Source organism: Oryx dammah, unplaced genomic scaffold, assembly GCF_014754425.2.
Source record: "Oryx dammah isolate SB20612 unplaced genomic scaffold, SCBI_Odam_1.1 HiC_scaffold_11, whole genome shotgun sequence".
In the NCBI taxonomy this organism is placed as follows: domain Eukaryota; kingdom Metazoa; phylum Chordata; class Mammalia; order Artiodactyla; family Bovidae; genus Oryx; species Oryx dammah.
The window spans coordinates 7,022,673-7,044,983 of NW_024070195.1; the positions used below are offsets into that span (position 1 = coordinate 7,022,673).

A 22,311-nucleotide genomic window follows, 5' to 3' on the forward strand; every position below is an offset into this window, starting at 1 on the left:
TGTCAATCTGCCTCTACATACAGATAAAGGGTGAGTCTCTCATATTGAGTGGGGCTTACCTAAAGCTGGACAGCCCCAGTGGGCAACCTTGGTGAGTTCCAGGTATCATTTAGACAGTGATTTGATTGAAAGGGGTTAATGAGTAAGGCAGTGCTAACAGAGTAGGGCAGAGGTGAAAAACAGAAAGCCTATTGTAGAGATGATAAGAGACAAAGGTTTAGGCTTCTGATTGTTGCATAGCGTGGATGGATGAGGAGACTTGACTTCTAGCAAGTACAGATGAACCAAGTCATGCAGGCACAAAGAGACAGGGGCCAATGAATGGGAGCAGCAAGGGACCATGATTTTCCATAGCAGACTCAGAGAAGAGGAGGAAGATAGGGGTACAGAGAGTGCTTTGAGTGTGTCACGCCTGTGTGGGTGGGGGGAGGCTGGTACTGGAGAAGTATAATGGATGCTTGAATGAAAAAAATGAGAGACGATGAGGTCATAAGGGCACAAAAGGGGAGTGAATTGGCAAAGAGGCTTGAAAAGTAGAGAGGAAGTTTCTTTAGAAGTGGGGGGCGGGGGTGCAGACAGGAAGCCGCCGCTGATGAGTTCTTAGAAGAGGACTGATGTACCTCCCAGCAAGGAAGGGGTGCTTACGGGATCTTTGTTACGTGCATCTTGCACACTTGGTGCTCTCAGAACACCTTCAGTCCTGTAAAGACTTTGATCTCCAAGCAGGTAAGTCATTTAGCTACGAAAATGGGCTTGCTCAATCAGTGAAACAATACGTAAGAAAACTTATTTTTTTCAAAGCATCTTTTGTTGCTTTGAAATCTCAGATGGGATTTAAAAAAGAGGCAGGGGGCAGAGTGTGCAACACACCGTTCAGAAGCATATAAAACATTTTAAACCAAAATGGCAAAGCCAGGAAAGAATCAGGAATTACATATAGACTGTAAGTAAACAGGCTGACTAAATGGAAGACACTCGGATCACATCTTCTCCAGTCACTCTGAGAAAATAAAAACATTTCCAAAGTCCCCTTGAAAGCTTTTCTTTAGTACACACTTTCTGCTTTCCCTAACCTACCTTACCCATATTCAGTCAGAACCCAAGAATCTGGACTTCAGAATGTAGTTTTCTTATTTGTGGTCTAAGTTTCATCTGTAATTTTCTTCAATCAAAACATTCAAGAATGAATTTGTTGAATGGCAGACTAGATAAATAATTTAGAGTTTCAATGTACACACACAGGATACAGAAATTTGGCCAAGCCACAAAAGCTGCTCAGTTATTAGAGATCAAACAGGCCAGGCCTGTGGGGCACTTACCAGGCCTGGGCCTGCACAAAGTGGGCGGGGCCTCTGCTCAAACACAGCTGTGCATCCACCTCTCAATTACCCTCCTGGCAGAAAGTAGCAACAACCCACCCCCAGACCCTCAGGAGGGAGGCCTTCACTGAGCAAGCCATGGCCACTGAGGCATAGCCCCCTCACCCACCTCCAGTATTGCGGAACATGCTGTGTATATTCAAAGGAGCTTGGGGAAAATTCTTAATAAATGAAGCCCCCCATAATTTACTGATTAGAGAACTCCAGAAGGCATCCTTTAAAGAGCAATGAAAGGGTAAGTGCATGTGAGAGCAACTGCTCCCTTCTCATGAACAAATAAAAACACATACAATGTAACCAAAATAGACCCCATATAGGCTAACCACCCCCAAAATTCACCAAAGTGATAGCTTGTAATAGCTTGCATTCCACCGTGCTCAAGATGACTATAAATGCGTAGCTGGCTGACCTGGAACTATGTGTAAGTTCAAAATGAGTGGAGGCTTGCTGTTCTCTAGTTATGATCCCTGAAGTAGCCAAACCAGATAATCTGGTTTAAAAAAAAAAAATCTTATAGTGACAGGATTATAAATCTCTCAGTGAGCATTTTTAAGTCTTAACTGAGCTAAATTTATATTGTTTAGAGCAACAGATTGTCTAAAAGGTAATTCCCAACTCCAGGGTTTTACAATCTAATAATTATCTGGCTTTACTACCTAAGTGGCTTCAATGAAATAACTGTCAGACATTCATTCCACTTTGCTTTGTAGAGGCACTGTTTAAAAAAAAAAAAAAAAAGAACCTATTCTGCAGGGATACTTTGAATGACATAGAGTCTTGAGCTACATGGGAGAAGAAAAAGCAGTCACACAGGACATTTTAGGAGGTCACAGATAGTTCTTTCTTTAACAGTTGTTTAAAGTTGCAAGTTCTAGAGCCAGATCACCTTGGTTCAAATTCCAGCTCTGCTACTTTCCAGCTGTGTGGTTTGGGATAAATTACCTAGCCTCTCTGAGCCACAATTTCCACATCTGAAAATGAATATCAAGTAGTAACACTACCTTATGGAGTTAATTGGGAAAGCTAAATATGACAACCCTGTATTGTCATGGTGAGTCTTAAAAACTGTTATTTATCATTCCTCTACCTTTGTGTCATCTCCTCTACTTAAAATAACAAAATCTCCTCCTGAAATAGTCCATTATTAAAAGAGAGAAAATAGATTTTGTAAGAAAGGGAAAGTAGATTGCTTCAGCTATTGGTTCCGTTTATAGTCACCACAAGGTGTCAATCTGTCATTTGGTTAGTTGGGGAAGTCAGAAGTTTTGCTGGTGAAGATGCCCACAAGCTAATAAAAATCATATCTTTATAGCATTTGGCAGCGTGTTTGACGCTGGGAAGACCCAGCAGAGAGGCAGGGTTTCCCCATGAATGCCAACCACAGTTTACATCATCAGCTGCCATGATGTTTTCTTTCCACAAAATAAAACTAAACATGATGAGGTCACTGAATAAAAGTGACTTTAGACTTCTTGTCACTTTCCAGATTGCAGTACTCTATGTTAAAAACAGCCATTTATACTTTCCAACAATAAATGCAGGAACACATTTTCTCTCCCACCCCACCCCCAACCTCCCCCAAGGTTTTTATGAATCTAAAGGCATTTACAGTAGGAAGAGGAGGGCAAAGATTCACTGAAGGCTAAATAATATGTGGGGACTTAACATTAGTGATATCCTATCACTGTTCTAAATAAAGGAACTGCGTAAATACCAGTGAACCATTTCAAGAATGAGAGCTTTCCTGCCAGGTAGAAGGATCTGCCTCTGGTTGTATCCTAATGTCAAAAATACTAAGAATCTTCAGGATTATCCATTTCTCTGATCTTTCCTATTGAGGCAGAAAATGGAAAGCTGATAGTTGTGATAACTGATACTCCTGCCTTCAGAGGGTTCTAACCTTTTCAAGGAGAACTATAACTCATGCATCACAATAGATACTTTCAACAGTTAGATTTAGAGCTATTGAGCATGATTTATAGCTTTTGAATAAAAGGTTTATCACAGAGGTTAGCCAGTGGCTATCAGCCAGGACTGAGGATTTACAACCTCACATTTAAAAAAGGATGAGCCAGAAGCTAGATGATTCAGAAAAAAAGCAAAGTAGCTCTCAGCTGGTACAATCCTGCAGGTCAGACAGGTAATTCAAATTGCCAATCCCTGAGCATAAATACCTTGCCAAAACACATTTCAATAGCAGCATGTTTGTTTAAACGTGCTAACGTAACAATAATGCACAGTATCATTTTCAGTCCTGTGGGACTCTTTGCGACCCTTTGGACGTAGCCCTCCAGGCTCCTCTGTCCACGGGATCTTCCCAACCCAGGGATCGACCCTGTGTCTCTAGGACTGTGTCTATTCCAGAACAGAAGTGTTCATCCTCCAAGGAAAATTCACCTTCGATTCCATGCAGTCGGCTTGAATAGGGGTCTCTGGAAGCTGCTAGCCTGGTTAGATGGAGGCAACTTAGACAAAATATTATATTCTAAATAAGTTATAATCCTTTTTCCAGGAATAAACACACAAATGCACGGGAAAACAGGCTGCTGAGCGTCCTGACACTCTTTTGAGTTTCGGAGACAATAAACTGGTTGGAGCCTTCAGACCCTCCGTCCATTCAAACGCCATGAAAGTATTTCCAAGAAATAGCATATATTCAGTTGGTTCTGAATCCAACATCCTTTATGGATATCAAAATCCTCCACTATCAGCTGTATAACAGTACCTGGAGACTTTAAGTTCTCCCACTAAAATTATATATGGCAAACTGCTTCCCAAAGCGAACGCTTTAATGCAAAGGATGAAAACTGCTTGAAAATAGCCAGCCTGAGAGACTTAGCACTTTTGATTCTTCTCTTACTACGGCTCCGGGGGTAGTGAAGGCTAGGCCCCGGGAGCCGGGAGTCCTGAGCCCAGGAGTGCTCCCCTTGGAGTCAGACGCCCTCCGATCTGCAGTGACTACCATACCCCGGCGCCAAGACCAAGACCGACGCCGGGGAACTTGCAGCGGGGGTGGATTGGGCGCGCTGCGAGCTCCCGGCGTAGGTCTCAGAGGCTGGATCTCTGCCTGCCTGCTTGTCTGGCAACCCGGTGACCCATCTCAGAACCCCTCTGGGGGCACAGCAGAGGAGTTGTCACAGTGGTGGACACACACATACACAGAGAAACCTTCTGCATAAGTCACTCTCTTACCTTATACTTCATCTCGGCAGCGGTGAAGTGAGCCGTTTTCCTGCACTAGTGAGACTGCATTAAGCACCGGCGAGCCCGCCCCTCCATCGAGCGCTGGGCTTAAATGCAAGCGAGGACCGCCGAGCTTCGGGCTGCTTCTCCGCGCAGCGCCGACCTCCGGCGCCGCTCAGCCCGCCCAACCTCTGAGCTCACTGTTTTCGTCCGGGCCGGCAGAGCACGGAGCTCTTTTGCATACAGCCTCGCCATTGGCTCGCGGGCCAAGGTAACGCGGACGCCCCGCCCACCCCGAACTCCTGGAAACTGACAAAGAACTTGTAATGCGATCATTTATTTTTACATTGTCGGAGAGGGTGGAAAAGAAACCCGGGAACCTTTCCGGAATCCTACCAAACCTTATACTTCATCTACCCCGAACCTCTACCAAAACCCTGGAAAGAGGAGGTGAACACTTAAAAAAATTTTTTTTTAATTTTAAAGATTAATCCGAATTTTATAGAAATGGAATTCACAAAGCAGTCTGACAGCCGTGCGTCCCGTGACCTAGCAACTCCTTCATAAATCCATTTCATTCCAAAGCCATTCACTTCACAAGCTCTACATGAAACGAACTCAGGGAACAAAAGGTTTTCTGTCTCCGGGGGCCCCTTTTTACTAACTACCCCTGCTGATATCTCTCTCTCTCCCTTTCTCTCCTCCCTCCCCTCCCTTTTCTTGTGGCTGTTTGCTTTTTGTGTGTGTGTTCTTTTCAGTGTTCAAAGTACTTGCAGTGTCAGTCTGCAAGGCGACAGAATACAATTCTCCCTCAGTGAAAGGGAACTCTGGAGCTGGGCACCAGGGATTCCCTGGTTGGCTTCTCACCGGGGCCTCGGGGAGCTGAGGGGTCAGCCGCATTCAGAGACCTCCTCTGCCTTTGCAGAGGATAAAGCTTAGCTGTGACCTCTCTGATGGGGCTGGCCAGTGTGCCCGCCCCATACATCATCACTGTTCACCGAGTACTGCGTTCTTTGATGGCTGGCATTTCTAGCTCCAGCTTTGAACACTGCAGTTTTTCCTTCTGACCTCTCTCCTGAAGATGACCCATTAACCCACCAACACTTATTATCTGGGGAACAACGACAAAAAAAAAAAAATGCCTGCTGTTTGAGAAAGTTGGTTAAAAAGACCAGTCTTCTCTCAGTAATGCATGGAACATTGGTTCAGCTTCATGCTTTCTATAGAGAGAAAGATCACCCAGGAGAGGACAGAAATGGCCACCTTCAGCAACTCCTCTGAGGCGTGGCGCGGTGAGGGGAAAATTCTGTTTCATGGGACCTCAGGATTGAGACTTGGTGAATACAGACAATGGCTGTCCCTCAAAGGGATGGACTCCAACCAGACTACATGACTCTGATGGAAAAACTCAGCCCTTGGTGTTTTTTTTTTTCTTCCTGACCAGGTTGGATGAGAATCAGTTTGATTTTTTTCCTTCCCAATTCCCAGTGGATTAAAATTCTACTTTTATGAGCTAAGCAAAAAAGTACAGGAGAGCAGCTGTCCTACAAAAGGGGTTTCCGGACACAGGGCTCACAGTTCAGACCACAGTTTAAATAAGAGGACCTCCCGCCCTGGACAGGACCCCCAGAGCGCCACACCCCACCCCGGCCCAGGTGCTCATGGCAAGGTTGACTCACCGTTTTGGACCTCCACTAGGCCTCTTTCCCTCATTTAGCTTTAGAGGGAAAATGAGCCTGAGTGATTTTGCAAGGTCCTTCTGAACACACTAAGCATGTGACATATGACGCTGCCATGGACAGAGGAGCCTGGTGGGCTCTGCAGTCCATGAGGTCATAAAGAGTCGGACACGACTGAGAGACCAGGCAGCATAATCAACACACTGCAGGGACCTTCCTAACAGTCCTACAGACTCATGGGACAGTCGCTAGCTTGCGGGAAAGTTTTCTTTTGGTGTCTGCCTGGATATGTCACAGGCCTTCTCATCTGTAAGAAGATAAGTCTTTGGCCTCCAGATCTAGATAACATTCCTTTGGCTTCCTCAGCAGTAAAGCTGAATCACCTTCTGTTTTGTTTGATGAGCATCATTGAATAGTGAACACGATCTCACCTCATTTTAATGCTTTCAAACAGTTTCCCAAAGCATAGCTAGGACTTTTTCATTCTCTAGGTAAAAAGCTTAACTCACCCCAAGTGGCTCTCCTGCTTTCCTGCTTCTGTTCTATACAGAATATACCTGAAAACCTACCTGAAGTTCATTTCAAGGTGGTCTGGGTCGCTGCCTTGTCAGTTACATATATATAAAAAAGCACAAAGGTGTTACAGTCAGGTAAACATGTGTTAGAATCTCAACAAATTTCTAACTTGCTAATTTTGGTGTTCTGAAATGTAAAATAGAGAATAATACCAACCTGCTAGGGCTATAATGAGGATTAAATGATATCATGTGGATAAAAGTGAATAGTCTTTGGCACATAGTAAAACATTAGTTTTACTCTGAAATTAAAAGATGCTTGCTCCTTGGAAGAAAAACTATCACAAACCTAGAGAGCGTATTAAAAAACAGACATTACTTTGCCTACCAAGTTCTGTCTAGTCAAAGCTATGGTTTTTCCAGTAGTCATGTATGGATGTGAGAGTTGGACCATAAAGAAGGCTGAGTGCTGAAGAACTGATACTTTCAAACTGTGGTGTTGGAGAAGACTCTTGAGAGTGCCTTGGACTGCAAGGAGATCCAACCAGTCAATCCTAATAGAAATCAGTCCTGAATATTCATTGGAGGGACTGATGCTAAAGCTGACACTCCAATACTTTGGCCACCTGATGTGAAGAACTGACTCATTGGAAAAGACCCTGATGTTGGGAAAGATTGAAGGCATGAGGAAAAGGGGACGACAGAGGATGAGATGGTTGGATGGCATCACTGACTCAGTGGCATGAATTTGAGCAAACTCCAGGAGACAGTGAAAGAGAGGAAAGCCTGGCATGCTGCAGTCCACAGGGTTGCAAAGAGTCAGACATGACTTAGTGACTGAACAATAACAACAAAACCTTAGGAAATGGTTGCTTATTAGTATTATTTCCATTATTATTCTTTAATATTAAATTTATTTTGTATTATTTTATGACTATATAACATTGTAACATCATATATCATTATAATAGCAGTATTCATGTTATATGATATGATGATTAATTATAACTATTATCACTATTAGACTATTATCAATATTGTTAAGTGTGGTGGGCACTCAGAAGAAGCTGGAGGAATGTCCCCATCTCTGTGGCACCCCATCCCTGGGCAGCTTTCTAATTTAACAAACATCAGTTCAGCACCTACCACATGCCAGGGGCTGTTCTGGGAAAGGAGGATACAGCAGCCCAGATAAAGATCTTACTCTCACAGAACTCACAGTCTGGTGGGAGTTGGAGGACAACAGTTTAAAGAGTATATTATACAATTTTGAAGTGGTGGATGCCATGAAGAAAAATATTGAGCAGGGGAAAACCATTAGAAGGTGTGTTCTCACAGGTTCCACCCTCATAGACCAGGGTGGGTGAGGGGTGTTTCATGTTAGAGATAATGGTCATGCAAGCCCCTCTAAGGAGTTGATATGGAAGCAGGAACCTGAATATTATGTGGGATCCACTCTGAGATCTGGGGAAGGAACCTTCTGGACAGAGACAGTGACCCACAGAAAGGGCCTGAGATACCAGGGAGCTCAGTGCGTTCAAGAGCAAGCAGGTTAGTATGCTCAGAGGGGAGGACCCACAGGAGGGATGGAGAGAGGGTGGTGGCAGGGTTTGGATTTTCTCCTGAGTGTGACAGGAAGTCACTGGAGTGTCCTGAGGAGGGAAGCAAAGGATCTAGTCCTCTCTATTTTTACCCTTGGTTTGAGTAAGTACTCATGCACAGCAGACTACTGACATATTGAGCCTTTTCTTCATGCAACTTACAAAGTGCTGAAACTGCTACTTTGTTACTGTCATCTGCTATGTTCCCTTCAAAACGCTTTGGAGAAACACAGATTCTCTCAATGAAAGCAGAAACAGTCCCCTCCCCATCTACTAAGTGAGCTTTTGGATGCAGAAATAACTGTTTAAACTGTGTTGTATAAACACTGGCCATTGGTTTTGCAGCCACCCTCATGCTCTCTTGGATGGCTTCCCAAAGTGGTCCAGGCCCCCGGGCCTTGGACACTAACCTGTCTCTTAGCCTGTTGGTCTTGCCACCTGCCTGCCACCTCTGCCAAGGGCTCTGCCCCCCCCCCCCCCCCCAACCCCCCACCCACCAGAAGCTCGTGCAGGCCGGAACGAGGGAAATGACACAGAGGCTCTCCAAACCATTTTCCAGCTGCCACTGGGCATTGGTGTGGATGCAACCAAAAGTCAGAGAGGGTGCTGACGGGAAGAGGTTCTTCTGTCCACACTTGGGAGGAACTCACGTGGCTTCTCTCTAAGAGTGAAGGGCAAAGTCAGAGCCTGTGAGGGCAGGGGGCAACCTAGTGAGTCACCCCGTCTAGCCTGGGGAAAGGAAGACGAAGCTGCCGCTCTGGGGGCGCCCTGCTCGAGGGGGATCCTAACCACAGTCAGCGCTTTAGGTCAGTCTGCTGTATCTCCTGTCTGATTTAGTCCAGCCACAACTTTCAGTTTCCCTGCCTGAAGTCTCTCCCCGCTCTGGTCTATATTCCACATCGCCACTAGCTTAATTTCTGGAATACAGAGTCGATCACGTTACTACTATATTTAAAAGCCTTTAAAAATACTCCAGTGCCTTAAAAATAGAATCCACATGCATCGGCATGGACTATGATCCGAGCCCAGCCTCCCTTTCTGGCCTCATTTCCCATCGACATCCTCCACACGTTGGGGCAGAGTCGGGGAGGGGGCAGATTCACTGAATCTGAGCCGCTTGTACTGTCCTGACTTTACACGGACAGGTCCCTCGGCCCAGAATGTCCTCCCTTGCCTCTTCTGCTCTCCAACCCAGTCCTAACACTAACTCTTTTGTCCTGCATTGTCTCCACCCCCCACCCCCCGGCCCACCTCGCCTTTTCAGAACGAATTCCTCCCTCCTTTCACTATGCCCCTATTGTGCTTGGACCGTGGCCCTAGCAGAAGGCCTGGCGACTGGGTGATATCTCGGTCCCCCGCTCCCAGGTGACCTGAGTTCCCTGCAGGCTCATACCTTACAGGATCTGAAATGCCTTCTGAATGAATAAGAGGACCAAGGCTTCACAGAAGAATGTTGTTGACTTGAGGTTCTGCCTGTTGTTTAGGAGGAGAGGGAGGGAAACTTGTTTGAAGGTGGGACTGCTCTTTCCATTTATTACATGGGTAGCTTCAGACCAGCTCAAGGCCTACTGCCTGTCCTGGCTCTTGGACACAGGGCAGTTGGATAACTACAGCTTTTTCTATGACCTATGAGCTAAGAATAGATTATATACTTTTAAATGATTAGAATAAAATCTAAATAAGGATGATATTTCATAAGACAAGAAACAATTACATGAAATTCAAATTGCAGTGTCTATAAATAAAGTTTTATTGGAACAGACACATCTGTTTGTTTACACGTTGACTTTCAGCTGCAATAGAAGACTTGAGCAAGTGTGAGCAGAGGTGGTGAAAAGGGCAAAGCTTGAAAAATGTATTATCTGGCCCTCCAGAGAAAAAGTTTGATGACATTTGCTCTAGAGCAATGCAAGATACACGCATCGCAGAGTTCTTCCACATCTCCTGAGACACAATCTAGAAATACTCACTCTAGAGCCATGTTTTACCATTTCTAGTTTGATACCAGTTTTGTTTTTTGAGAGTCTACATTATGCCAGAGTTATTTCAAAAAAATAATTGGCGGCAGCAACTTTTCAATTCCATAAGTCTCCAGAAACTTCTCCAAACAAAGATGGGTCATTGGGAATTTTCTGCTACAGCCCACTGACCCCGGCTCATTCAGGGGTCTATATCTGGAAACTATCCCAGGTTCTAGGCCCTGTCCTGGGCAAGTCACAAACATTCTTTCACTTAATATTCACCCAATGAGCCCTAATGAGGTGGGTTATAATATTCTAGGTTTACATGTAACAAAACGGAGACTTGGAGAGCTTGTTCAACTTACACAAAGGTTCAGGCAGGTAGGGGCAGGTCTGGCATGTGAGCCCAGGCTTTTTGGCTCCTGGGTTTGTGTGCTACATGCTACCAGGAGTCATCTGTGCGCTTAGGTTATTTGAGTCCCATTTGTGAGATCAATAAATTAGCATCTCCATCCTAGTGGGACTAAGCCTAACTGAGGAACAAGTACATTCTCCAGTTGTGAATAAGGCTACTAGTGTGCACAAAAACACACACATATCTTACTAACTCGTACTTTCAAGTCTCTGTGTGTGTCTGTGTGTGTGTGTGTGCATGTGGTCCCTCTTGCCCAGACTGCCTTCCTTTCATCCTCTGCTTACCTAAATCCTGTCTTCCCTCCAGTTTCCACCCCATCTTCCTCATGGAACCTTTTCCTACAAAGTCCTTTGTTGATCCCTCCAATTCCCAGTGGCTCTCATCACCTATGATCTGGGTCAGTGCTTCTCAATCTGACCTCCCTTAAAAGCCAGTTGCGACATTTCCATATTTACGTCAACAAAAGAAATTTGCAAGGCGTACTAGCATACCCTCTTGATGTTCAGTAATTGCAGTAAAACATGAAATGCCACGTTGGTGAAGTGCCATCATGATTAACGCAGTGTGTCATCTGGAAAGAAACTTGGAGAAACTGGCAGTTTAAGACCCAACTGGGAAACCCAAGGACTCATTAGTAGTTAAAAACAAATCACAGCATCCTTTGTTTTCAAAACGACCAGTGTACCTTTGAAGCGCAAAGTCCAGTCTGCTGCAGCAGCTCCGTGCCCGGCCCCTTTCACAGGACACTTCACTCAGCTTTCTATGCACGTGAAAGAAAAATAAATGTGGAAATTTCATCCTTGTGGGGGAAAAAAAAAAACAGTTGTGGATGCTTTGGCTTCTCCCCTCTAAGGTGGATTCAGCAGGCCTGATGGGAAACCTTGGTACCTACACGTGAACAGAGATCCTCAGAGGATTCTACACACAGCGTTGCGTGTGGGGCATATCACTTAGTGCTCAGTTACTGCCTGGTTTTGTTTCACCCTTGAGAATGCCTTCTCCACAGTCAGATTTTTAAGCAACTTGTAGATGTAGAAAAGGATCCCTTTCTGCAGCTGTGTAGGTCATTGCATCGCATTCTATGTCTTCTCAAAGCCCTATGTCTTGTCCGTGCACCAAGCCTTCACTGATGTCAGTTTGGAAAAAAATAAGCTACTGTTCAGCAGGCAGGGGCAAGAACACCTCCCACTCTAAGCAATCACTGCTCCTTCCTCCCTCCCTTTTTTGTCTGGTTAGGGCTTCCCAGGTGGCGCGGTGGTCAAGGATCTGCATTATTCCGACCCAGGGATCGAAATTGTGTCTCCAGCATTGGCAGGCGGATTCTTTACCACCAAGCCATCTTGGAAGCCCTAGGCCCCTCTGAATCCTTGATAAATCTTCCAAGAATACATGTAACACAATGTCACTAGCATGCTACAAAGACTCTTGTAAATGCGTGATGGTTAATACCTTGATTTTTGAAAAACGTGTGCAACTGCAAAATTTCTATACATACAGAATACTGCTATTATAACTTGGGAATAGTTAATTACTATCTTTCCCCTGGCAAAGAACTAAAAAAAAAAAAGTAACAATAAATTATATGTTAAGTAAATCCACTTAACTGTAGTGAAATATGACAAGAATTTGTGAGGCTCCATCTTAACATTTAGTATGTTCTTTAAACGAAAGGATTTGGGGGAGTTAACTCAGGAGTGAAATGATAAGCAAAGTTAGAAACACATAATAAAGATTTAGGTTTATTTATCGGCGTAAATGTGCAAAGGCTTAGATTTCTACTATTTGTATGTATCCAGCTGGGCAGAGGAAAGAAGTTCAGTGGGACAGAAGGAGTTTTTACAGTAAAACTGTGCAGACTCCTGCCAAGGGCTCCCTCCTGTTTTCCCCAGCCTTGAGGTGTTCTGTTCGTGCACGCTTTAGTTTGTCCAAATAAACGATTTGTTATATGAAACTGTCATGGAAATCTCTTCTGCTGGTAGAAATTTGGACTGTGGGCTTTTACATAGGTCAAGGTGATCTGCCAAGACCAAATAAACAGACATGCTGTGAATGGACGGAGGACGGCCTCTGCTCTTTCTGAAGGCAGGATCCAACACAGTGATGCTGCTCCATGGTGTGCTTTCAACTGCTGTTATTTAGTCACTCAGTCGTGTCCGACTCTTTGCAGACTCACGGACTGCAGCCCACCACGCTCCTCTGTCCGTGGGATTCTCCAGGCAAGAATACTGGAGTGGGTTGCCATTCCTTCTCCAGGGAATCTTCTTGACCCCAGGATCGAACCTGAGTCTCCTACATTGACAGATTCTTTACCACTGAGCCACCAGGGAAGCCTAATAGGGGACAAAGGCCCCATGGTTCCTTCTTGGTAACTTCTGTTCTTCCTTTGTATATTCTTAAATTTGAAAAGACTTCCTGACCCCTCCCTGCATCCGTAGCATCACTGTCTCTGTGCCCGGACACGAGAACACGGCGTGTTGTGCTAGAGCTCTGGCCGCCCCTTCTTACTCTCCCCACGTTGCTCCTGTCCAGGTGCGATGGGCAGAGGCTGGTGGACGGCCTGCCCTACATTCTCGGGTGGGGCTGGATGCTCTGTTTCCGGTCGACTCCTGAGCTTTACCAATCTCTGGACGCATGCATGGGTGGCTAAAAGTCACCCTTCCCATCTGGCATCCAGCGAGGCTCAGGGTGGAGGTGGGTGGAGGCTCAGGGTGGAGGTGGAGGGAGCAGGGAAATGAGGGCGTTGGCACAGTGTTTCAAGCACTGAACAGTCACTTAACTGGAGGCCCCGGATAGATCATTTCAGGAGAGGCCAGAGAATGTTCAGCAGGCCCTGTCCCCAGGCATCTGGCCCATCTGAGCAGACCCTGGCAGCCGCCAGCTGGCGCTGAGGAGCGGGCCGGAGGAATCTGAGCAATGCAGGGCCTGGGGTCGGTGGGGGGTGGGGAGGAGGAGGGTTGGGGGGGGGGATGGAGGAATGTGCTGTTGAATCCAAGCTTTTGAAGAGTTTGATTCATTTTAGAGAGCAAACAAAGCGCTCCAGCTATCAGCGATCTTTTATTTTGTCTGCTGGAGCAATGCCTCTCCAGCGTGGGCCGGAGCCTGGGCGGCGGTGGAGACTCCGGCGTCCACCCTCGACAGGCTGGGTGAGTGTGGCCGGCACACTCTTTCCTGGCCACTGAGGCTGGAAAGAAACAGCAAGCAGCTCTCTTCTCCGTCAGGAAAGCCAGGAGGAGCCCAGTGAACTGGCATGTGCAGGACCTAAAGGTTCACTCACAGCCCTGAGGTTTACAGATGCTAAGTAGCCGTTCCCTTAGCTTAAGTCCTGGCACCCTGAGATTTAGACCAGGTGTAGACAAGGGAGGGGAGGTTTGCGAGGGTTTTCCAGCTTTGATGGCCTGTGATTCTCACAATTCAAGCTCTAACCAGCCTGGGAAGCTCCTGGTCTTCAGAAGGGCAGAGGGTTGGGAGAAGCAGCCAGGCTGTGGCCCTCCTGTCCATAGAAGCTGGAGGCCATGCACTCCCCACCTTGAGATTTTCCCATCTCAAGGTTGCTCTCTGTCTTCAAAAGCCAAACTCCATGCAGTCAGGTCACCAGGAAATGAAATCCTCCCACTTGAAGTCTTCCCTAGTGGCTCAGATGGTAAAGCGCCTGCCCGTAATGCAGGAGAGCTGGGTTTGATCCCTGGGTCAGGACAATCCCCTGGAGAAGGAAATGGCACCCCACTCCAGTACCCTTGCCTGGAAAATCCCATGGATGGAGGAGCCTGGTAGGCTACAGTCCATGGGGTCGCAAAGAGTCGGACACAACTGAGCGACCTCACAGTCCCTGACAGCACTGTGCTTTCCATCCTCCCCATCAAGGAGGGGAGGACTCAGCCCCAGGACTCAGGTCCCCACCTCTCAGTGCTCCCATTCCCACCCCTGGTCTTTCGAATCCCCTTCTCTACAAGGATGTTCGCGCCTTCCTCATCCTCAACACAGATCCACAGTTCCTTGTTCAAAAACCTGGAGGCCAGACGAGCTGTGGAATTCTGAGTATTTCAGCTTTTCAGGACTGATTTCACGTCTATTCGGCATGCAACAAAACTCCCAGTGGGACCCGGCCAACACAGCGCACGCAGATTCATTCATATTTCGCAAATGTGTGAATGTTTGTACCAAGGTGGGTGAACGAGGAATATGCACCACTTTGAGCCAATCCAGGCAGGTTTTGCTCCCAAACAAGTCATGAAAGAATGCTAAATTTTTATACTTGTAATCGTGGGTGAACGAACCTGGACCACTGACATACTCCCCAGCTTCTTGGACTCTCCTAGGCCACCTCTCCTGCCCTCGACTCCACGCACGCGCTCTGCTCTCTCTGTCGCTTGCTGCCACCAGACACTGAACTGCCCAGTCTCGGCCCCCTCCCCCGGCCTCTGCCTTGGACACCCTCTCCACCCACCTGCATCCAGGCTGGTGTACCCCACACATATGCTCCCTACTGTAAAATCGAGGCCTTTTCCATTCTCAAGCCATCAGGCTACGCTTAAAAATACATTACTAGAAAGACAGAATGAAAAAGACTTAGGAAATACAAGTCTTGCTTGTTGTTACTATTATGTTGCTGTTCAGTTGCTCAGTCACGTCCGACTCTTTGCGACCCCGTGGACTGCAGCACGCCAGTCTTCCCTGTCCATCACTGTCTCTCAGTTCATGTCCATTGAGTCAGTGATGCCATCCAACCATCTCATCCTCTGCCACCCTCTTTTCCTTTTGCCTTCAGTCTTTCCCAGCTTCAGGGTCTTTTCCAATGAGTCATCTGTTTGCATCAGGTGGCCAAAGTATTGGAGCTTCAGTATCAGTCAATCCAATGAATTTTTAGGGTTGATTTCCTTAAGGATTGACTGGTTGGATCTCCTTGATGTCCAAGGGACTCTCAAGAGTCTTCTCCAGCACCACATTTGGAAAGCATCAATTCTTCGGCACTCAGCCTTCCTTATGGTCCAACTCTCTTATTATTACGAGTGACTCCTAATGGCTGTCAGACTGTGAAGGGCTCACTCTCGGCTTCACTCTTGCTGTGGGCCTGGGTGCTTTGTGGACTGGGTCTGCAGATGGCGTGGCATGAGGCCCTCACCCTCCTTTGCCCAAGTTGGGGGCTTTCCTTGGTCATCTGCATCCCTCTGCTCCTGACCTTCTCCTCCACTTGCTGTCTTGAATGGCCTCCTCCTTCAGCCTCTGCGGCAGTGGGCTCTTCCTACTCTTCTCTTGCTGATAGGTACAGTTGGCACCTGGTCCTTGGTATCCAGGGTTCTGATCCACGGATTCAACCAATTGCAGATGGTGTAGATTCTTCTATCCAGCGCGGGTTGAATCTGTGGATGTGGAGCCCGTGGGTAGAGCATCCTTGGATTCTGGTATCCACGGGAGATACCCATCCAGGATACCAAGGGAAGCTAAACTTCCGTCTTCTTCTTCAGGCAGGCTTTCCCCAAGGGTGTATCCTTCAGGTCTTTTTCTTCCGTATTTTCTCCTTTATCTGTCTTGTCTTCTCCAATGACTTCTACTCTCATTTCTGCGTTGATGACAATCACATACCCTGGCCTGTGTCCTGAATTCCAAACTCTCATTTCCTCCTGCACCCAAGTATTCCAGAGGCTTCTTATCAATTCCTCCTATTCACATACTGTGACGGTTCGTTTTGTTTTTTAATTTTTTTGTAAATTGGAGGATAGTTGCTTTACAATATTGTGTTGGTTTCTGCCATTGATCAGCATGAAGCAGCCATAGGTATACATTTGTCCCCTCCCACCTTCCACTCCATCCCACCCCAACTGCCACAGAGCACCGGGTTTCAGCTCCCTGTGTGTGACAGTTCATTTTCCGTGTTAACCTGGCTAGGCCACAGTATCCAGTTATTTGGTCAAATTCTAACCTAGATGTGTTGTTAAGATACGTTTTAGATGAGAATGACATTTAAATCAGTAGACTCTGAGTAAAGCAGATAAGGCTGCACCATGGTGGACCTACCTAATCAGTTGAAGGCCTTAAGAATAAAAAGACCAGTGTCCCCCAGGAAGAAGGAATGTTCTTCCAGATGGCCTTTGGACTGAGCTGCACTGTCAGCTCTTCTCTGGTGTCTACAGCCTGCCAGTCCCCCCTGCAGAGTTTGGACTGGTCAACCTTTACAGTCATGTGAGAAATTCCTTAATCAGTCTCTCTCTGCACATGCGCACACACACACACACACCCTGTTGGTCTACTGGTTCTGCTTCTTGGGAAGACCATGGCTACACACCCAAGAAGCAAAGATATTTGAAGTAGAGGGATGATGGGAACTCTGATCCTGCTGCCTGCGCCTCTGCATGCAGCCATGCCTGAACTCTGATCTTAACCTGAATGCTCAAGCAATAAATACACTTTTCTGCTTAACCTAGTTGGGGCTGAGCTTTCTTCACTTGCAACTACAGTGTGCTGACTAACCCTCTGCCAGAGAGTATTCTCCTGAAGCACACAGATGATACCTTATGCATTTGGCCCCCACGTGGCACTGCATTAGAATCTTCTCAGTCTGCGTGTTGCGTTAATCCCCAACTTGCCCTTGAGCTACCAGCTACCTTGCGATATTGTGTCTGAATGAGAGGAGAGAGACAGAAATGACAGAAAGGAGCATTTTCCCTTGGTTCCTAAGAAGGCAGAAATAAAAAGGAGACTTATGTGTTAGGAAAATTCCACTGGGAATTTGGTGACCCAAATGAGAAGCAGATCTACCCTTTTCTTTCAGATTCATTGATTTAGATACACAGATTCACCAGTGAAAGGAAGAGCAAGGCAGAATTTTATTGTTAAGTGTGGGGTAGCAGTATCTTGTCTGCCTGGAGATCCATATAAATGTTTATATCACATTTCCTTTGCCAATTAACTTGTACTTGTTAATCACGGCTGAGATCTCATTCATCCGTCCACCAGGACTTAACTAATTACCCAACAGAATGCCAGGTTCGGTGGAAATTACAAAGATGTATAAACACTCACACGCTGCTCTCACTTCTTAAATACCTATTACGGTAGCTGCCAAGGGGACTTCATGAAGATAAACGTGTAAAAAAAAAAAAAAAATCACACCGTAAAGTTATGTAAGTTTCTATTTTAAAATCATCTGGTTCTAATTTACTAAATTTAATGCTTTAGAGTCAATGCCAAAGTGCTACATTTGATTTATGGAAATACTTCAGCACATTTTTCCATCGCACTCTTGTACAATATATTTACCGCCCTTTTGTTATGGTTAAAAAGATTATGGACCTTAGAAAAAGCCCTCTTTACGAGCTTGCTGATATTTTATTATAAAATGCCATAAGACAGAGTAAGAAGTCTAGTAAACAATAATACTCACTTAGGAGCATTCCACATGCTTTAGCTTTTTTTTTTTTTTTTGGTATATACGTATATAAATTTAACAGAGAGGTCCATCTGGAAAATGGATGCTTAAAAACTTTCACTTTATGCCAAACCACTTCTTTTCATGGCAGACAAGTACTTTGGGACTTGGGAGAGAAATTTAAATAGCAGTCATATTACGCTATGCTGCCAGCAAAATAATAACAACATTAATACCAAAGGATAAAAAGATGCCAGAGACACAGACTTCCATTACCCCAAAGGGGGAACCTGCAAAATATCCCAGTGAAGTGGAGTATAAGAATATGACTTCTGTACCTCTCTGTGGCTTTCCAGGCCCTGGGCTCGACCAACTTACCTGGCACTGTAGTTTGGCAACTACCCTATGGCATTTTACAGAAAAACCAAGGCCTCGTGCCAGCCTCTTCATTGAAACCTCCCAGATGTGCTGTGGTTTAGCCAACAAAGTCTGCCCTGAACTTTCAAAGTGGTATTTAGGCCCGTGCATACTCATTTCGCTTCTGCTGTACCTCCGTTTTGCTCAGCTTACAAAACGAGAGGTTTTTCACTTCACACCCACATAAAATAAGATGTTGGCCTAGGAATTTCCCCTGCGCCTTGCAGCGCTGTGCTTCTTTCAAACAAAGAAACCTCATCTTCTTCAGAGTTTAGACAGCTCAAGGCAATGGCAGCCCCACTGCAGTCCTCTTGCCTGGAAAATCCCATGGACAGAGGAGCCTGGTAGGCTGCAGTCCATGGGGTCACTAAGAGTCAGACACGACTGAGCGACTTCACTTTCACTTTCACTCATTGGAGAAGGAAATGGCAACCCACTCCAGTGTTCTTGCCTGGAGAATCCCAGGGACAGGGGAGCCTGGTGGGAGGCCATCTATGGGGTCGCAGAGTTGGACACGACTGAAGTGACTTAGCAGTAACAACGAACAATTGCAGAGACCAGGCCAGTCGACATGTTTTTATTCCAACAGGCCATCTTCACGGCAGGTCAGAGGAGCCAGGATACAGGTATTCATAGAAAGGCATGGGAAAGAGTGTTGTGTGACCAACGGATTCCAGGGCCCCGGATGACTATACCCTGCATCCCTTGCATCAGGACGAGGCCAGGGTATCATCAGAGCGGACTTGTCTGCTCTGCCCTGTTCTGCCTGGATTTGCTTTCCCAACTCCTCTGTCCTGGAGACCAGTCTTTCCACCTCCCCTTGAGAATACTGTAATAAGAAATGAAATTAAAAAGGCAATGGCCACATAGTAAAGACAATACTATGGTCTCTTACTCCTTCTAGGTTCTTCTTTGGAATGTCTCTTTTTGCACCTCTTCAAGTTCATCCACCTCCTCCCTCATCCCCAGCTGAAGTCTCACCTTCTCCCTGAAACGTCCTCCAGTCTCTATGGATGAGTCCTTTTTGTGAATTCGTGCCAGGCTCACCTCTGGGCCACCTCCTGTAACACTGGCGTCCTGGCACCACTGTGTATGGCTTGCGACGCTCTAACTGTGCCTTGTGTGTGGCGAGTGACCCTCATTTGCACAATGGCCAGTCTTGGAAGCAGGCAATCCCTTATCTGACCCAGGCAGTTTACTGAGACACAATTCACATACCCACAGCTCACCATTTTAGAATGGACTATTCAGTAGCTTTTAGTATATTCACAGAATTATACCACCATCATCACTATCCTACTCCAGAACGTTTCCATCACCCTGAAAAGAAGCTCCACGTCCATCAGCAGTCATTCTCCACCCCTCCTTCACACCACCCCAAATCCCTGACAACCATAACCACCATTCCAGTTGCTTTCTAGCAGTAACAATTTATTACTGACTTCACGCCTTTCTTTCTAGGTGCAGTTCCAAAGGCTAACACAAAAAGAGATGAGCTATGCAGTTTTCTGTACGCATCTGGAAAGATGGTGTCAGTTGTATGAACTGAGTGCTTGTGAGAAAATACAGAATGATAACAACCAATAAATGGTGATTCAATTTATAAAGGAAAAGCAGAAGTTGGGGGGTGTTGGGAAGTGAAGTCTTTAGAGCGAGAGGAGAGGCAAGTTCTCCCAGAGATAGGGAGATTGTTGTCTGTATTGACCATAAAGAGGTCTTACCACGTGCCTGATATAGTTAATGTGTATGTCTGTTCTCAGTTGCTCAGTTGTGTCTGGCTCTTTGCGACTCCATGGACTTGTAGCCCACCAGGCTCCTCTGTCCATGGGATTTTTTGGCAAGGATACTGGAGTGGATTGCCATCTAAGGGTATCATCTAATCTCTGTAACAACCAATCAGATAGGGGTTAGGAATCCCATACCAGAGATGAGGAACCTGATCCTCAGAGAGGTAAATGCCTTGCCCAGGGTCACACAGCAAGGGTTTCATTAAGAGTCAGCAGGTTTCAAATCTAATGGATAGGGTTGAGGACAAAGTGCTGAGTACCTAGAATGACATTCATTCAGTTTTTTAAATTAATCACCCAATAGGTCAGTCAGTCACTCAACAAACATGTATTGAGTCCTACTGAAGGTTAAGTTTGACTGAAAATGATAGAAAAACCCTAGATGGATGGGCTTAAAAAAGGTAGAAGTTAATTCTCGTTTATTAGAAGTCCAGAAGAAAGCAATCCAGGGCTGTTTGAGGGCTTCATAAAGTCTGCAGAGATTTAAGTTCCTCCTATTGTGTGCTTTGCTATCCTCAATACAATGTCCAAGGCAGCTCAGATTCAAGCCATCACAGCCTCCTTCCAGCCAGCAAGAAGAGAGGAGTGAAAAAAAGGTGCCTCTTCCCTGAAAGGTGCCCAAGGACAATTTGCGGATATGCTATCAGTCAGAATCGGTCACATGGCCACAGTTAGCTGCAAGGGAAGCTGGGAAATGTAGTCTTTACTCTGGGGAAGAGGAGAATGGGCATCAGAGGATGACAGTGTCAGCCACTAGTACCTACTAGGTAAACAGTGTAACTGTGCATAGTACCTGTGTGACAGCTGCTGAATGTACACACATTAGGCTTTGTCTGCCTGTCAGGATAGCCCTCTGCTTGTGGCAGATACTCATAACAGGCCAGGAGGCTATATACGGCATGACCCTCCAGCTGTGTGGAGGTTGCACTCTGTCTGCTGGAGTGGGCTTCCTCCCAGCCTCTGCTGTCTGTCTGCCCTCCCGGTGCACGCTGACACAAGTGTAGAGGCCCTTGTGAAGGGGCTCCTGCCAGGACCCGGTCTTTCCCAGTCTTCTCCAACCCACAGAGGTGTCTGGACCACGAGCCCTCCCTCTTCCTGTGACTCCGTGGGAAGAGGTGCGCACGTGGATGGGTATGGCCAGAGCAGAGCCAGACCCCCGCCCTTGCGTGTGATCGAGAGAGGGGGAGGGAGGGAACAGCTGCGACTGGGAGGGGAAAGGGTCCCTCTGCTCCTTCTGCCAACTGGCCATTGTCCTTAGAGGTCAAAGACAGCGCAACATCAAAACACTGGTGAGATGTTGGCTCCGGATGAGTTAGAGCCCCATGACAAGCACGGTAGCTGAAGCCTACATTTAACTAGACACGCCATGAAGATGAGACAGTCGTACGCTAGCCTTGCTGGAATCCCCACTTGTGACCCTTTATTAGTTACCTCCTCAGGGTGGCTTCCAGAATCTCTACTTTTCCTCTGCATCACAGATGGGGAAGCATCCCTGGGCATCCTTAACCACCAGAGGACAGAGATGATGTTGTACCCAGAATCCGTTCCGAATCTACGAGGAGGCTTTAGCTGACGGTCCTGCCACCCACCCCCTGCCACATGCTTCATCCAGTCCTTCCCCGCCAGATCCCAGAAAGACCCATTAGTTGAGTCCAGTGACAGTCTTTGAGCCTGACTACAATTGTTCCCTTGGGATAAAGGGATAAAGGTGTTGGCAAAACGTGCTGAGATTCTGGAAGTAGGCACAGCAACACCCTCCCATTCCTCCAAGCGTCGAGGCTCCTTTAAACTTCACCCTCTGCCCTGGTTTCAAAGTTCTCATTTGCAAATCAATTTAATAAGGCCCCAGGTGGAAATCTCTGACTAACAGTATTAAAATGGTTCTTCTGACTAGATTGGGGAATAAAACCACACACCTGCAAGTTCCTTACTACCTTCAATTGTAATCTTTAACTGCCAGTCAGTGCACCATATTTTAATTTCTCTAGGTATTGTGCCTGGATTTTCCACC

At 46.3% G+C, this 22,311-nt stretch overlaps 1 protein-coding gene across 2 annotated transcripts in view; it reads right to left on the reverse strand.

Moving 5' to 3' along the window:
* Positions 1-22,311, reverse strand: part of NEDD9 (neural precursor cell expressed, developmentally down-regulated 9) — a 121,430-nt gene that overhangs the window by 48,989 nt on the left and 50,130 nt on the right. The window contains exon 1 of one of the 2 annotated variants that reach the window (XM_040249286.1): positions 4,572-4,766. The exons of the other annotated variant lie outside the window; for it this stretch is intronic. Coding sequence (XP_040105220.1) covers positions 4,572-4,583 — 12 coding nt within the window. The 5' untranslated portion in view covers positions 4,584-4,766. Of the gene's footprint in view, positions 1-4,571; positions 4,767-22,311 lie in introns of those variants that run through there. 2 annotated transcript variants of the gene reach the window in all.